Genomic DNA, 17448 nt, shown 5'->3' on the forward strand with positions numbered 1-17448 from the left:
TCAAATTCTCAATTTATGGGTAAAATGTGTATTTAGTGAAGACAGTTGTTACATTACTGAGATGGGAGATGACATTTGGTGCTTCTAAAGTTCTATGGAGAGGGGAGGAGCTAGAGACAGAGCTCCACCTCTCCCTCTCATCTACCAAGTACCGTAGAGTAGGACTGCTCTAGGTCTACTGCACAGGCGCAGTAACTGTCTTATTAATGTGTACTGAGCAGGTAAGAAGTAGCCGGGCCAGAAGCTAATATGCTCGCTCCTGACTTCCCAGCCATGATCACAAGCAAGAATGCCTGGGCTAATTTAAAGAGAACCTGTCATCAGAATTTTATACCCTGAAGTAAGGGCATATACTCGTATATAAAGGTGCTGTAATGCTGAGTAAACTCTTATTTTTCTTGTAGAAATCTGTTTTGCTGTTTTAGAGAAATCCATAGTTGAAATTGTATACTGAGTCACAAGTACAGTGGGGAGGACCCTGCAGATACAGCTCTCCTGCCTCTCTCTTTATTCTCTGCCTCCTGGGTCACATGAGTGACCTGTCAATCAGAGACAGGAGGCAGGCAGTGGGCGGAGAACAGGGCGAGAAGCAGGAGAGCTGCAACTGCAGCGCCCAACCCCGGCACTGGCAGATCATTAGCACATAATTCAACTGTGGATTTCTCTAAAACCACAAAAGTGATTTCCACAATAAAGGTGAGGATTTATTCAGCATTAAAGTGCCTTTATATACAATCCCATTAGTTTGGGGTATAACATCCTGATCACAGGTTCTCTTCAATCCGATCAGTGGGGATGATGGGTGTTACTCCCCTAATGATCTCGTAATGATGACCTATCACCTGGAGAGGTTAACCCCTTTAAAATAGATCTTCCAAAAGAAACCTTACTGTATAGTTAAATGTATAGCTAAAGGTTCTCCTACATATTAAACTAAAATTGATAAAGATGGATGATTTCAGCCATAATGAAAGTTCACCTGGTGAAATTCAATAAACGATTTTTCAAAGTGACTGGTGACACACCGTCATTATCTGGAAAGAAGTCGTCCACGTTTGATTCTTTTTGGCCCATAGTTGGCCAAAAGATCTTTGGTCCCTTATGTCATTGAAAATGTATGGCCTGGGTGAATTGCTATATGGACTATAGTGTAGACAAACATTTCCCAGCCAGATACTTCTTCCATCAACAGACTACTTCTCTATAGTGTGTATGGCCCCTTACGAGTTGAGCCAAGCAGCAGAGACGCTGCCTTGCAATGGTGAACCTGAACCACAGCATTGTTCTTGTGGGTTATTGAGCCCCTTCGCTCCACCAGCATTACTGGCAGACATTACATCTTTAATGTTACTCCTCAAGGTGCCAGTAGATAGTTGTATTGAGTTCTGAGTTTTGGAGAAAAAGTATAAGATCATTAACCCTTGCATTTCATAACCAGCTGAACGAAGGTGGAGCGAGACTCCAACAACCCTCACGCGGTGTCTCTCCTGCTAATGTGTCATGTCCACCCCCTATGTTCCCTTAAACAAAGATCTGGTACTCGGCTCTCTCAAACCCGCTGGCTCCGGTTCCTAACAAGTCTGAATAACAAGCTTCACCAAGGTTTATTGGTACAGAAATAGTCAGGTGTCCTTGTGCTTCTTTAACCCTTACTGACCCACCCAGTCACCTTTGTACTGCCGAGACCTTGACGTTCACACCTTTTTTTTTTACTTCCCATCAAAGTCTTATTAATTCAGAAGTTAATCACATATTTTAACCTTGTCGAACGCTCTTTCTGACAGGATGTTCAGAAGTCAACATTGTCATGTCAGTGGAGCTAGTAATTATATCAGCCCTCGTATTATTAACCTGACATTATGGATCACTCTCATTCTTACTTCGCCGCCACAGCATGTTACAACACAAAAGCACATTATAAAAAAGGACTTATTTAAAGGGGTTGTCTAGGGCTTTGATATTGATGGCTTATCCTTAGAACAGGTCAACGATATCAGATCGGTGCTAGTCCGAAACCCATCACCACCACTGATCAGCTGTTAGCAGTTCTCGCTGTGCATTGAAGTTTGACAAGAACACCACAACTCCGAACACGGTGTATGACCATTCTTAGGAACTCCAGCTCAACTCTCATTGAAGTAAATAGGAGCTGAGCTGCAATACCAACATTTCCCTGGGCTATGGTGTCCTACACTGTGGCCACTACAGGACCTGGTAACAGCTGATCAGTGGGGGTGCTCCACCAAAGGGATACTGATACCCCAAGGAGAGGTCATCAATATTGTAGGCAGAGACAACCCCTATAACTAGACTCCAAGAACAGGAATGGAAGTTTGCCTTACACTTTTATGATATTCTATTCAAAAATTATCTTTAGGCTGTGTGCCCACGTAGCGTTTTTCAAGCGTTTTTGATGCGGAATTTCCGCAGCGGAAACGCTTGTAAAACGCTTGGTAACCCGCACCCCATGGTCCCCAATGGGATTCCGCAAGTTCTATGCACATGCTGCGGATTTTTCCGCAGCGTTTATGCTGCGTTCAAAAATCCGCAGCATGTCATTTAATTTTGCGTTTCCGCAAGCAGAATTGCCTTTGTCCAATGCATAAAAAACGCAAGGCAATTCCGCATGTGGAAAACGCGTGATAAACGCGCGAAAAATGCGCGATAAACGCGTGCGGAATTCCGCATGCGTTTTTCCGGGAGAGGACTTGCAGAAATGAAGCAGAAATTTTCTGCTTCATAAATGCAACGTGGGCACATAGCCTTAATGGGTTATCCCATAAACAGCATATATCACCTATCCACAAATGTATCCTGACTCAGGATCCGAACACTTGGACCCATCACCAATCTCTAGAACAGGGTCCAAAAGTCTCCTGTGTAAAAAGCTCCACTGCTCCATTATCTGTTAGTTCTGGCTCCTATTACAGAAGTTTAGGGGCAAGCGGATTTGAATTGATATAGAGCTCCCTGAAAAATGATTATTTGCTTGTTTTTACATGCAGACATCTTAACCAGTTTAGGACCGGGCAATTTTTCCCGTTTCTTAACCAGTCACATTTTTTCATGCGCTTTTAACGGCTCTAAAAATATTCTCTTTAGGATATTCAATTAATTTTTGCCTCTTTTTTTGGTGATACATGGGACTTCATTTTTATGCTATTTTTATATTTATTTATTTTTTTCTGATATGAGAGGAAAATGCAAAGGAAAATAGGAAAAACATTTCTATTTTCACTTTTTTTTTTCATTTGTTTTTTTTTTACAATCACAAAACATTGCTAAAAAACATTTTAAATTGCGTTCCCCTTTCTGTAGAAATTATATTTATATATTGGACATTTTTTTTTTTCGACTGAGAAGGGTGTAGAAACACTGATTTGGACTGGCAGCGTCTCTTTTTTTTGTTTGTTTTATTTTGTTATATTTTTTCTTATTTTTTATTTATTTACTTTTTTTTCATTTATTTCACCCACTATGTCCCATAAGGTCTTAAAATAACTTTGAGGGGGATTTTAACATATTAACACATTCTTTTCATTGCTGATTCTCCCAGCAACTGAGACTGGTATATTAGCCCAACATACAGGGGAAATTCAAACTCCTAGCATAGCAGAGTTGATTGGGTATTCTAGGATCCAGCAGATACTGCTGCGCCCCTACACCCAGCAATCACAGGGTTACTGGTTCTGGAGACAAAAGCACTGTCAGTACTTCCTAATCTGTATAAACAAGCGCTGGTTCAGCTCTGTTTATAGGACAAAAAAGGGTGACATGGTAATAAACCATCTCTGCCTTCTCTATGGGGAGTCCAGCTGTGTGTGGCAGCCACATAACCATCTCCACAGCTGAACAGTCTCCTGCAAGCTACTTACATTGTGATGATGTTTTAGAACGTCAGTGCAGAGCAAAGTGTGCACCGCCCAGACGTTTATGGTATATGGGCAGTCTAGAAGTATTTAAAGGGGTTTTCACACAACTGAAAGTTATTCCTTATTCATAAGTTAGGTGATAATGATCACTGGGTGGCCAACTGTCGGGTCCTCCAGCTATCCCAAAAATGAAGCTCTGCAAAGCCTGTCTGAATGGAGTGAAGGTCGAGCATCCACTCCAAAAACCAGGTGAGGAACAATCAAAGAAAAGGTATAATAGAAACAAGTCACCAATTCTGCATTTATCACCCACTCCTGGTCTTGGCTCCCACTCCTGAGAAAAAGTACTGACTACTGATAGTGGGGCCGTGGTCTAAGGGTAACTTTTAATTTAGGGAAAAATACTTCAAGGGCCTTTCACATGGTGATTATCAGATGAAAAATCATTAGTGGAAGAAAGTTCCGATTCAATGACCAGTGTAAACATGTACAGTGATCAATAATTGACAATTTGTGGTTTGCCGATGATCACATCTTCTATACTTATGGGCAGTACATCCACTTTTGGAAACATACAGAACCCTTACACTTACACACAGATATGGGTAAAATAGGATAGTCTATAGGCCCCATGCATATTAGATTTATGTCACCCTAACACGCTGCTTTCCGCCAACCATCCAGTGTGTACACATGACACAGAGAAGATTCAGACAGTATGAATTCAAACCCCTGATCCTTTTGTTCTCAGGGAAAATAAGCAGCTGACAGAGGAATCTGACAACAGCTTACTCCTTTCTCCTGACTGATAACACATGAATGCTCCATCCAGAGAAATAGCTAACAGCTATTTAAAGGGAACCTGTCACCAGAAAAACGCTATTAATCTGCAGATATTGGATTAATCTGCAGGTTAATAGTCTTATTAACCTGCCCGGCGCCTGCACTTAGCCCAACGCTGCAGGGAGAAAATGAACTTTATTCTCTTGGTAACATTCGGGTGTCAGTCGCCAGCACGGGTTCAGTCACCGATCTGAGAATACAAAGCGGCGGTTATAACCAGGCCGTGGACATGGTTACAGTGGCCGCTCTGTATTCTCAGAGCAGTGACTGAACCAGCGCCGCCGCCGCCCCAGTGACTGAAACTGGAACGCTGCTGGGGGGAATAAACTTCATTTTCTCCCGCAGCGTACAGCTACAAGCAGGCGCCCGGAAAGGTTAATAACACTATTAACCTGCAGATTAACCCCATATCTGCAGGTTAATAGCATTTTTTCTGATGACAGGTTCCTTTTAAGGAGTATGGAATTATTGTGTCTATCACGATTACATGGGGACTAAAAGAGGTCTTCCAAGATTTATTTTTTTATTCCACTTGCTTTCCCACTGTAAAATGTATAAAAGACATCATGACTTTAGAAATTAGGAGAGCTGCAGCCAAACACTGGGCTCAGCAGTGATGCCGACAGTCAGTATGAGACAGCTCAGACCAATAATTGGTAGTGATTACGTACGTTGTAGTTGTGATGTCACCGCTGCAGCTTGTCAACAATGACTGGGGTCCACTGCAGAGAGGAAGCGCTGGATCTGCAGTGGGTGAGTAAAGTTAACTTTATTATTTTTACAGTGGGCAGAGGAAAAAATTTAAAAAAATAGTGGAAAACTCTATTAACGATAGTCCAATGCAAGTGTTCCGCAGCCAACATCATACTAGGTTAAAGCTGGCCATAAGATTGGTTGTACCTACTAATGATTAGTGTTGAGCGAATTTGTTCGCAATTTCAAATTCGTGTTCGGGGTTCCGGCTTGTTCGCGCAAAAAAATCGGCTCCGCCCACGATAACATCTGCATGACAGCGTGGCAAATCAGGGATGTTCGTGGACGGAGTCGATTTTTTTGGCGCGAAAATGCCGGAACCCCGACCACGAACACGAATTTGAAATGCCGAACAAATTCGTTCAACACTACTAATGATGAAAAGATGTTATATTTATGGGGGTGTTTCCTTCATCCCTTTACAATGGATTTTGGAAAAAGAAGGATCTGGTATGTTGGATCCTTTGTTTCTGCAGGAGATAAGCCTCTATAAGGGTTATTACCCTTGCCCCACTGATGTAAACAGGCACGCTAGGCTGAGGGTTCACCCAACAGCTACGGCATGTGTATGCCCATTCTTAACCTTTACTAAAATCATTAATCAGGTTAAGGGCTCGTTTAGACGAGCGTATTATACGGACGCATGCTGTCCATGTAAAAATCAGAGACCAATCACTGACCAATGTTATACAATAGGGCTGTTCAGATGACAATTTTTTTCACTCGGTATGAGTGTCTATGCAAAAAGAAATTGCAGCGTGCACTATTCTTTTCTGTATTCTATAAGTCATTAGGTACAAAAAAATCGTATTAAATACGGCCATACAGATCCCATCCCGATGCTGTGTAAGATACTGTGCCCCAATCTGCCCGTCCCTGTGCTATGTGGCCAGCATCGGAGAACGTGTTTACAGCATATTATGTAAAGCCTGTTTTTTATCAGGATTTGTAAATGCATTTTTTTTCAGCCTCAGTGCTTATTACTAACAACACTGAACGCATCCGCCCACGATCCCACGCACTGCAATGATTTTGAAGCATCTGAATTCTATGACTAACAGAACAAATTTCTAAACACTTGTAATTCTTAATCCCACACAAATCAGCAGATGCGGTAATCGTTCTCATCTATACTAAAGAAGGTGAAAGAAACAATCTGAGCCGAACATTTACTGCGTCTTACTTTATTGCAGGGCCTGAAGGGGCGATGTATGACAAACACTAATGAGAGAAGCATTGTGTCATGCTCCACCCCCTCAGGTCCTGCACTAGCCATAACACAATGTATTACTTTGGCTTAAAGTGCTCCTTTAACATATTTTTGTTCTATCTCAATACAGATCGATAAATGCCTCATATGAACTTATCATTACAGATCTGCATAAATCTCAACCCTATTATTCTAGAATAACCCTCTAAATGCCTCTACCTTACCACCCACACAGCATTGTCTCCTAAACAGCTCAATCTATAGCCATAGCCCCATCCAAACAAACTATCCAATCTGTATTAATCATTCGTGTCCATTAATATACATCTTTTATTGATATCACAAAAAAATAGAAGACAGCACTCCTTTTAGCAAAAAAATGTTGTTGATTTTAATGGCCCATAAGGGCTAGTGGCGACGTTTCGGCTCCAATATGAGAAATTTGAGAAAGGTCCATATTGGAGCCAAAACGTCGCCACTAGCAGTTATGGGCCATTGAAATCAACAACAATTTTTTGCTAAAAGGAGTGCAGTCTTCTATTTTTTTGGAATATTTGAAGGTTTGGTATATGCCTGAGGATTCAGCACCCGCTATTTTTAATTGGATGCTTGCTAGTGCTGCTTTAATTTTTGTTTTTCTATTATTGATATTGTACAATGAAAATTCATAGCTCTTTTTTAAACTAATTGTCAAAATCAACTTTGTCAACTGTTTTGTTACCAAAATGACACAAATTATTGGTACAAGCAAAAATTGCAGGTCAATCACTGACTACCATCTAAATTTGCTTTTACACACAAGCCTTATGTTCCTCTATTCCTGCTGTCTTCTGTGGTTCATATTTACCTTCTTCTGGGTCATTCCTCAGACAAGCCTCATGGAGGGTGACACGGGAAGGAAAAGACACTCTTTTGCTCCTTGTGGGGGTCTTCCTTCTAGCTTTCTGTTGACGCCGTCTCCTGTTCTCCTCATCCCTCTCATTCTGGGCCCACCTCTTCAGTTGTTGCTCCCTTCGTTTCTTGGCTGCACGTAGTCTTTCTAAGGTAGATGCCTTCTCCAAGAGCTGAAGTTCTGCCAATAGATCCATTGGCTTTGAGGCCATATCTGACTGTCAGGACAGCATAAGTTCCTCTCTCACCAGATGTGGATACGCTGACATATCTGTTAAATAAAGGAGAGTATTCACAACTATGACATTTAGAAGTCTGATTTGTCTTGTGTGTAGTGAAAACACTCAAGTGCTCAAAGCCAAAACAATCGAAACGGTTAACTGGAACACCATCACTTTCGTGTTTTCGGTTATTAATATTTATCTTTTAGCCTTCTTTGAGCGCTCCAGGGGACAGTTCCATATTTAACAAACCTCTCTCGTTATACTGACTTTTGCTTTACAGTTTTTCATTTAATTGCACTTTGGATTAAATGTACAAAATAGGCACCTACCACCCACCTATCTCTAGCAGGAGGCTAAACAAATCACTTAAGACTCCATAAAAATCAGATAGAAGTTGTTGTTTTTTTGGAGGGACCAGCCAACTATCTAATTGTGTATGGTGAACACTCAAAAGATAATATAAGGGGAGGTATGGAGCAGATTTGGTAAATTTCCTTTCCATTTCTTTTGTTCTCTTGGGAGATAAGCTGCCGCCAGATGTGTCTTGCAGCAACTTAAGCCCACCATACACATCAGATGACTTCCAGATGAACGATACTTTGGCAGCTCGTTTTGCCATCAGTTATCTCGGCCGGCTCTCCCATACACAGAGAACTTGTTTGGTTGAGTGCTCCTTTGTTCTGTGTAAGAACACTGGAAGAAGAAAAGGATCAGCTGTCTGAAATTGGACATCCCGGATCCTTAATTTCCCAGACAATACCCATTAGAGTGTTGACCAAACCAGTCGATGTAGGCAAGTCTAGTCAACATTAGTCTTAAGTTTAAAGGGAACCTGTTATGACTGAAAACCAGCGACTACTGGGAAGAAATAAATTAATTTTCTCCCAGTAGCCACACTTTCAGTAAGACAACAGAATTGTAATTCACTTATGCGCAGACTAACCCTATATCTTCAGGTAAATATCATTTTTCGAAGTAACAGGTTCCCTTTAAGGCCCCCATTCATGTAAAAAAGCTGTCTGCCGACCGATTGTTGTCTTTCTTGGCTCCTCCATACACAAGAATTTTCGGTATGGTCAAGCATTGTTATGTTCCTTATGAGAGAACTCCTTTGCAGCGCCAAACAGAAGGATTGGCCATTGAACTTCAGCAGCTGCTGGATCTCTCTTTTCACCAACATCTACTGTCGAGGAAGAATCAGGAGGTCCCCATACACATAAGACTGTCGACTGATTCTGTCAACATCAGGCAGTTTGGATGACTTTATTCCAGTGTCTAACTGGGCCTTTAATTGCCTCTTGCCATTAAAAACACAAGCATTTTGGGAAAGCAGGGCATCCAAAATATTGGTGAAAAATGCCTATATACCTTAGATAAATGTTAGCTGAAGGGTTGTTCAGATGACAGCTATCTCTCTAAACTCTCCCATACACATGAACGTTCAGCTTGGCCAAGCATTCATGAGCTTTCTATTGGGATAAAAGAGTAAGTTGAAAGCAGAACAAGAGGATCGACTATTTAAAGGGGTTATTGGGCCTTAAGCTACAAGTCTGCAGTCACTCTATGTGACTACAGACTTGCAATTACTCACAACGCGCACACTGTGAGGATTCTACGATGACGGTGCCGCGAGCGGCGGGTTCGTGACCGCAAGTATATGATTTGCATACATGCAATCACGTGCCGACTAGATGAACGTGGCCCCTCTCAATGCAAGTGTATTGATCAAGGCCAAAATCAGTCTAGTCGTAATGTAGCCAGAAATATACAAATCACATACTTGCAGTCACATGACTGCCCGTTCACAGCGCCAGAGAATCCTCACTTTGCATAGTGCGCACAATGTGAGGATTCACAAGTCTACAGTCACATAGAGTGACTGCAGACTTGTAGCTTAAGACTGGACAAACCCTTAAAATTCAAATACAAAGTTGGGAGGCCCACGAAAATTAGATGGTCATACATATTAATCTAATGGGAGGCCCCCATAGACATTAAGCTAACGTGTAGGAGTGGAAGGCATAAAGCTAAGAAACCATGACTATAAAGATATCTACTGTATAATTAATACATACTACAACGGGGGACAAAGGAGTTGGACTGGCCCCCTCAAAGATAAGAAGATACTGGTCTGACGTAATCATGAGGCCAAACAGAAACAGGGCTTATGATGTTCAGAAGAGGAAACCCCAATTAGGTAATCTTGTTACTGGGGATCATCATTTTTGGGGTTGATGACTGAACTGTCATGTAGAGTTGGCAATTCAATTACACATGTGCTTGTTCTATATAGCTGGTGAATGGACCAACAGTATAATCATAAGGAATGGGCCAAACAGACCCCAGGAGGACACTGTATCCCATTCAATAGTACTGATAGAATACCGTATAGCACAATGACCTAATTTGTATAAAGGGGTTTAATCTCTGATCATTCAGCTGTGTGACACATCCTGTATGGTAAGAGAAACAGAGGTGTCAATTGAAACCAAAGCAGGAAAGACAGATACAGACTGGGCCATGTGGTGACTTCCTGCACTGAAGATCAGCAGAGAACATGAACCACTAGAAGACAATGGAAAATGCACAGAATATGCAATAGCATGATAGAAAGAACAGACTGCAGTTAGGACACATTGTTCCTTAAGTTATAGCAGAAGGGTTCCTTTTCTTGCCTGCAATTTACTACCTACAAATCCAGGTGTCTTGAGCAGCTGCCAATGTTTTCCCAGTCTAAGTACACATCTTATGGGAGGAATCCATTGAAAGAAAATTAACATCTTACTCCCAGGGATAGCGAAAAAAATGAACTGAAAAAGCTATTCATCAAGTGTCACTGGCAATAAAATGGTTGATATTGGTTCCTTTTCAAATAAAGATGGATAGGTGATGTTTATTGGTCTGAAAGCAATGTCTCCTCTTCTGGGTATTCTGGTGACAGCCCTGTGACCTGCATAATGGAAAATACTGATGACCACTACAGAATCCTACCTTGTCATGCTGCCTATCTGTTTGGTACAGTCATAGAGGTGCAGATAACATAGCTGATATAGTCAATATGATTGCATTCATTAACCCCTTACGGGCTGAGCAATTTTTCATTTTTTCCTCGCCCTTTTTTCCTACTGGTGAATTTTATCTGGGAGTTTTCTCCCAGCCTGTAGGCAGCAGCAACTTTTATTTGTAAGAAGGTAGCCCATAACCTCTTAGGTGAGCGATGACATTTCTTTACAGTGGGTACGGAAAGTATTCAGACCCCTTTACATTTTTCACTCTTTGCTTCATTGCAGCCATTTGGTAAATTCTAAAAAGTTTATTTTTTTCTCATTAAAGTACACTCTGTACCCCATCTTGACTAAAAAAAACAGAAACGTAGAAATATTTGCAAATTTATTAAAAAAGAAAAACTGAAATATCACATGGTCATGTAAGTATTCAGACCCTTTGCTCAGTATTGAGTAGAAGCACTCTTTTGAGCTAGTATAGCCATGAGTCTTCTTGGGAATGATACAACAAGTTTTTCACACTTGGATTTGGAGATCCTCTGCCATTCTTCCTTGCAGATCCTCTCCAGTTCCGTCAGGTTGGATGGTGAACGTTGGTGGACAGCCATTTTCAGGTCTTTCCAGAGATGCTCAATTGGGTTTAGGTCAGGGCTCTGGCTGGGCCAGTCAAGAATGGTCACAGAGTTATTCTGAAGCCACTCCTCTGTTATTTTAGCTGTGTGCTTAGGGTCATTGTCTTGTTGGAAGGTGAACCTTCAGCCAAGTCTGAGGTCCAGAGCACTCTGGAAGAGGTTTTCATCCAGGATATCTCTGTACTTGGCCGCATTCATGTTTCCTTCAATTGCAACCAGTCGTCCTGTCCCTGCAGCTGAAAAACACCCCCATAGCATGATGCTGCCACCACCATGTTTCACTGTTGGGATTGTATTGGGCAGGTGATGAGCAGTGCCTGGTTTTCTCCACACATACCGCTTAGCATTATCACCAAAAAGTTCTATCTTCGTCTCATCAGACCAGGGAATCTTAGTTCTCATAGTCTGGGAGTCCTTCATGTGTTTTTGAGCAAACTCTATGCAGGCTTTCATATGTCTTGCACTGAGGAGAGGCTTCCGTCGGGCCACTCCGCAATAAAGGCCCGACTGGTGGAGGGCTGCAGTGATAGTTGACTTTGTGGAATTTTTTCCCATCTCCCTACTGCATCTCTGGCACAGGCACAGTGATCTTGGGGTTCTTCTTTACCTCTCTCACCAAGGCTCTTCTCTTCTCTGATTGTCAGTTTGGCTGGACGGCCAGGTCTAGGAAGACTTCTGGTGGTCTCAAACTTATTCCATTTAAGGATTATGGAGGCCACTGTGCTCTTAGGAACCTTGAGTAATGCAGAAATACTTTTGTATCATTGGCCAGATCTGTGCCTTGCCACAATTCTGTCTCTGAGTTCCTTGGGCAGTTCCTTTTGAGTTCATGATTCTCATTTGGTCTTACATGCACTGTGAGCTGTGAGGTCTTATATAGACAGGTGTGTGCCTTTCCAAATCAAGTCCTATCAGTTTAATTAACACAGCTGGACTCCAATGAAGGAGTTGAACCATATCAAGGAGGATCACAAGGAAATGGACAGCATGTGACTTAAATATGAGTGTCTGAGCAAAGGGTCTGAATACTTATGACCATGTGATATTTCAGTTTTTCTTTTTTAATAAATTTGCAAAAAATTCTACATTTGTTTTTTTTTCAGTCAAGATGGGGTGCAGAGTGTACTTTAATAAGAAAAAAAATGAACTTTTTAGAATTTACCAAATGACTGCAATGAAACAAAGAGTGAAAAATTTAAAGGGGTCTGAATACTTTCTGTACCCACTGTATATATTTATTCCTCCTCTAATAGTGTGACCCCATTGTGTGCACGTTCTTTCCCTCTAAAGTACATCCTAGAATGGTAGACTATATCATTTGAGGCTGTAACCTGTTATGAACTAGATAAACCTTTGTGTCTAACACCTCTAACAAATGCAAAAGAAAAAAAAAAAGCCCCAGACACTGACCTAACCACGAGCGTTCTGTAATAATGTTTGGCAAGTGGACAAAACAGATGCAAATACAAAAATGTCTCAACCTTAAGGGAGAATACATTTATTTAAGTCTTTTACTTCAAGAACTTTTCCAGTTGTATTTAAATAACTTCTTTGAATAACCCTGATAAGATACCTATTTCACCTCACCTTGGAGACTAAGGCGATGTAGCCACCATTAGGAGTGCTGAAAAATAGAGATAGGAACCAAAGGTGTTCAGCTGAGCCAATTGTGCCATCCTTCAACCAACTGGTGGTGGCTACCGCTCATAAGGAAGCTTTCACTGGATTCAACTGTAACAATTTTTCAGCTGTGAAAAGTTTGAAGGGAGAAGTTAGCCAGCCTAGACAGGTCACTCTCTATAGTCTCCAGCCAGCGTCTGCATCTAACACCTACCTCCATCACTGCAGCTCAGGCAGCAGCCAGATGTAAGCAGTGAATGGAGAAGAAACAGCACAGCTCTGTTGACTGTATAGTGGCCATTTTCAGAGGCTGCAGCTCAGCTCTAATTGAAGAGAGTAGAAGCTGAGCTGCAGTTCTCAGCCATAGCTACTAAGTAATGAACAGAGCTGAGTTGTTTCCCATGCACTGTTTGCCTCTGGCTACTGCCAGAGATGATCAGTGGGGGTGCTGAGTGTTGGACCTCACCAATCTCATATTGATGACCTATCCCAAAGATAGGTCATCAATACCCAAAAAGTGGACAACCCATTTAACCAAGAAAATGAAGAAAGGGAAATGAAAGAGAAGAAAGGAGGAGAAACAGTAAAGGCCCCATACACATTAGATTAAAGTCATTTGAATCTACCAATTTCGACAGGACATACCAGCCATCTCCTGTGTATGGGGGCCACATTGACAGTATTTGCCACTTTCAAGTTCCCTATATACCATGGACTTAAGTCAGCTGAACCTGTCAATATCAGAGAGGAAAGGCTCTGGCCTGTTGGCTTTCCTCCTGTCAATCCTTTTGCTCTGGGAAATAAGCTGCTGCTAGAGGAGCCTGGCTGCAGCTTTTTCATGGAGAACGCAGGAGCGCTAGGCCAAGTCAAGTGTTCCTATGTGAGCAACGGAGTAGGAGGAGATTGTTGTCGGCCAAATGATCATTTGGCCAACAGCTATCAAATGTGTATGAGGGCTTTAAATATGAATACCCAATCCAGTTCTCAGGGGAGATAAACTGCTAAAGGTCTCTACTGTATGTTGGGAATGATAGCCATTTTCAGGATCATTTTTGTGTAAGGTTTATGTGGGAGTCTGAAGAGATTGCCATATGATGACAACTATATCATGTGTATGGGAACATTTGATGAGAAGGAGTGAATAATTACACAAAAAATGAGGACCTCATCTACAAAGGAGTTTATGGCTTTTTCATAAACTCATAGTAATCCAAGGTGAAATGTTTGAATATCTGTCATGTACCACACTACAGATGCAATTTCAACTATGGACATCTTAAAATAATATCATCGATAAAGTAAGCACCCACCAAATAAAACTGCAGATCAGGTAAAACTGAAAGCTGCTTTTTCAACCTACTCAAACATTCAGTCAAGTGCTGTAGGTGGTGTGAGAGGTAGTACAAGCCATGTCCTTGTTTCCATAGAATCTCTTGCCCTATCTTTTCCATCATTGCTGATTCACTAAGAGCTAGAAGATGAATAACACATCGCTCACTGTACCTCCTACCTGGTTAAACCACGGTGCAGCCTTTTAATCTGCTGTTTCAGGGGAATTTAGCTTGTGTAGGGGCATAGCTAGAGGAGAGGGAGCTGATGGGGCATCAACATGCAATTCTACCTTGGTCAGGGTATTTAGACACAGGGCTAGGGAAGTGAACCGAATCTTTGGTGAAGGAAAGCGTAGCCACTTACAAATAACGGATATTGAACTGCACTGCTGATCCTTTAAATGATCATGTGTAAGTGAACGATAAAGCTGTCCAAGAAAATCAAATTGAATATGAGATAAAATATTATGGACCACAGAAAAACCAATGGATCCATAACTGACTCAGCACTGACCTTCTTCTTCAAGCACAGATGACCAGATCAAAGCTTACACTTGAAATAGCATAAAACAACTCTGTTTAGAAAAAAAAGTACCTAAGAGTTGGTGGACAGATAGGATCACAGAATTAATGAAGGGACCGTTGAAGGGACCTAAATAGAAGACAGGCTGGTCTAGGACAGGACACTCTGTCACCTAATAACCATTGAATATCAAATCATTTCCATTTCCGGCCAGTAAATAGCTATAATAATTCGTTCATATATCTATAAAGCTCACCATCCAGCTAACCTGGACAGTGCCCATTCTCTTAAAGGGGTTACCAACTCTTTTTCATGGATGTCCTATCCCTAGAAGAGATCATTTAATATAAGATGAGCACCCGCCAATAAGCTGTTAGCACCTTCATCAGTGGTCAGACATAAATGGTGCAATGAGCTCCGTATACTGTAAACAGTGGGCATTATGAGTACTGCGGATCACCTCCTATTCTGTTCAACAGGAGCTGATCTGTAGTACCCAGGAGAGGCCAGTAAGTAGTGTACGGAGCTGTGCTGTTCCACTCACTAAACAGTGTACGGAGCTGTGCTGTTCCACTCACTAAACAGTGTACGGAGCTGAGCTGTTCCACTCACTAAACAGTGTACGGAGTTGTGCTGTTCCACTCTGTACAATGTTTACAACCAGCTGCCATCAGAGGTGATAACAGCTGATCGGTGGGGGTGTAGGTATTGACCCCACACCTATTATTCCTAAGGATAAGTCATCATTATAAAAGTAGTGGTCAACCCCTTTAAGGCTATGTTCACATTTGCATTGTGAGCCTCAGTTGCCAATTCCGTCACAAATGGCAGTAAGAACAGGGCATTATCATACAGCACTTCTTTTGCTGTCAAAACTATAGACGCAACAGTACCCCAGCAAAGCCCATTGAACGTCGGACCCCCAGGTGGGGTCTGTGTGGTACTGTTGATATCTGTTGTATTCTGCATCCAGGAAAGCATCTTCTGTTATAAATAGATGTCACAGTGCATCTCCTGGTGTTCCCAGGTTCTATAAATGTGTTCTGAAAGCATGAGTAGACTTTTGTAGAAGAAGCAAAGAACTTCTTAGTTCTACCTTCCATGGCCAGTCCTGTGTTCTGAAAACTTGGATGTATTAATCCGTGCATGTGTACTGAGTATAACTTTGTATAGCTTCATTTTAAACTGTAAAATTCAGAATTTCTTTCCTAAACATTTATGTAGAAATAGAAACAAAACATTTAAAATGCAAAGTCTACATTTTATGAGAATAGTACATGAATGTTACGTTAGACCGGTGAGCACCTGTGTGCAGCTATGCACCTGCTGAGCAAGTGCGTCCCGGGATTTTGGAAAATGCTTACAACTGTGAAAATAGGTTAGGAATCAGGATTATGTGAATAAAGCTCAGGCGGGGTTCACAAACCGAGGGCCAACGGCAGTTAAAAATGTTTAGGGAGAAATGACACCCAAACGTAGAAGGACCCTATATATCTCCTTCCTTTGGGATTGAATCTGAATATTCCCAATAAAGCAAGTGCACATTGAGCTTCGCATAGTATGCATAGAGCTTCCTTGGGTTTAGATATCAATCTGAGCACATTCTGCATACAGAGGTCCTAAATAGGTAATACAGAAATGGACAATCAATAGATCACATCTCCAGCCCTAGTCCTGTGCCAAATTCACCCTATACTGCTTTGGCTGTGTACTGTAAATGCAGCAAATGTCAAACACTAAAGATACCCATCTGTATCTATACATATATATATAATGTATAATATACACATGTATATAGCCATCCTGGATGACCAGCGCACGTGTTCACTCACACACGATATGTAGTCCGATAGAAGAATATACAGGTATCATGTGTCCGTTGAGGATAAAGCACCTGCAGCGAAGTGATGGGAGCTATGTGTTCCCATACATTAATACATATTTCACTGTAATAATATATACCGTATACCGGAACTATTCTTTCCTTTGATTTCTACATTTTTGTACATTAAATATAAAAGCATTACGTAAAATACAATACCGTCATGGTAGATCTAGCATGCATAGTATAGCACACATACATTTAGGCTATGCAGATAAAATATACAGGTACAGATCATCTCCACATACTGTGAGCAGCACATTCATATCCATACATACCTATATAATATGCAGGGATTGAGATCCAAGTGACAGCATAGAGGGACTAATGCAGACAGCACAGAGCTGTATAGACACAGTGCACAGTGCTGGGAGCTCTGCAGGGTAAGAGAGGAGGCGTCTGCTGCAGCCTCACTACCCAGAGAGGAGGAGGGGGAGAGTGCAGAGACTTCTCATTACACAACTCCACCTACAGCACAACCTAGCGCCACTCCATCTACATACAGTACACCGACTGCATGCCTTCTACTGTAAATGCCACCCTGCTGCATGCTGTATAGCTTCCATTACAATTATTATTATTCTTTTAATTGACCTTATTGATTACTATGCTCAATCTGATATAATGTTATATCCATTACAGCCGATCTGGGTCAGCTTCTT

The 17448-nt window shown here is 41.6% G+C and overlaps 1 protein-coding gene across 1 annotated transcript in view; it reads right to left on the minus strand.

The window, feature by feature from the left end:
* Nucleotides 1–17224, minus strand: part of PPP1R16B (protein phosphatase 1 regulatory subunit 16B) — a 62483-nt gene extending 45259 nt beyond the window's left edge. The window contains exons 1-2 of the mRNA XM_073683789.1: nt 17065–17224; nt 7526–7840 (exon numbers count right to left, since the gene is read on the minus strand). Coding sequence (XP_073539890.1) covers nt 7526–7781 — 256 coding nt within the window. The 5' untranslated portion in view covers nt 7782–7840; nt 17065–17224. The remainder of the gene's footprint in view (nt 1–7525; nt 7841–17064) is intronic.
* Nucleotides 17225–17448: the final 224 nt, after the last annotated feature.

The sequence above is a fragment of the Phyllobates terribilis genome, unplaced genomic scaffold (genome assembly GCF_046119375.1).
Source record: "Phyllobates terribilis strain yellow unplaced genomic scaffold, ASM4611937v1 Scaffold_5__5_contigs__length_657084704, whole genome shotgun sequence".
Classification (NCBI taxonomy): Eukaryota; Metazoa; Chordata; class Amphibia; order Anura; family Dendrobatidae; genus Phyllobates; species Phyllobates terribilis.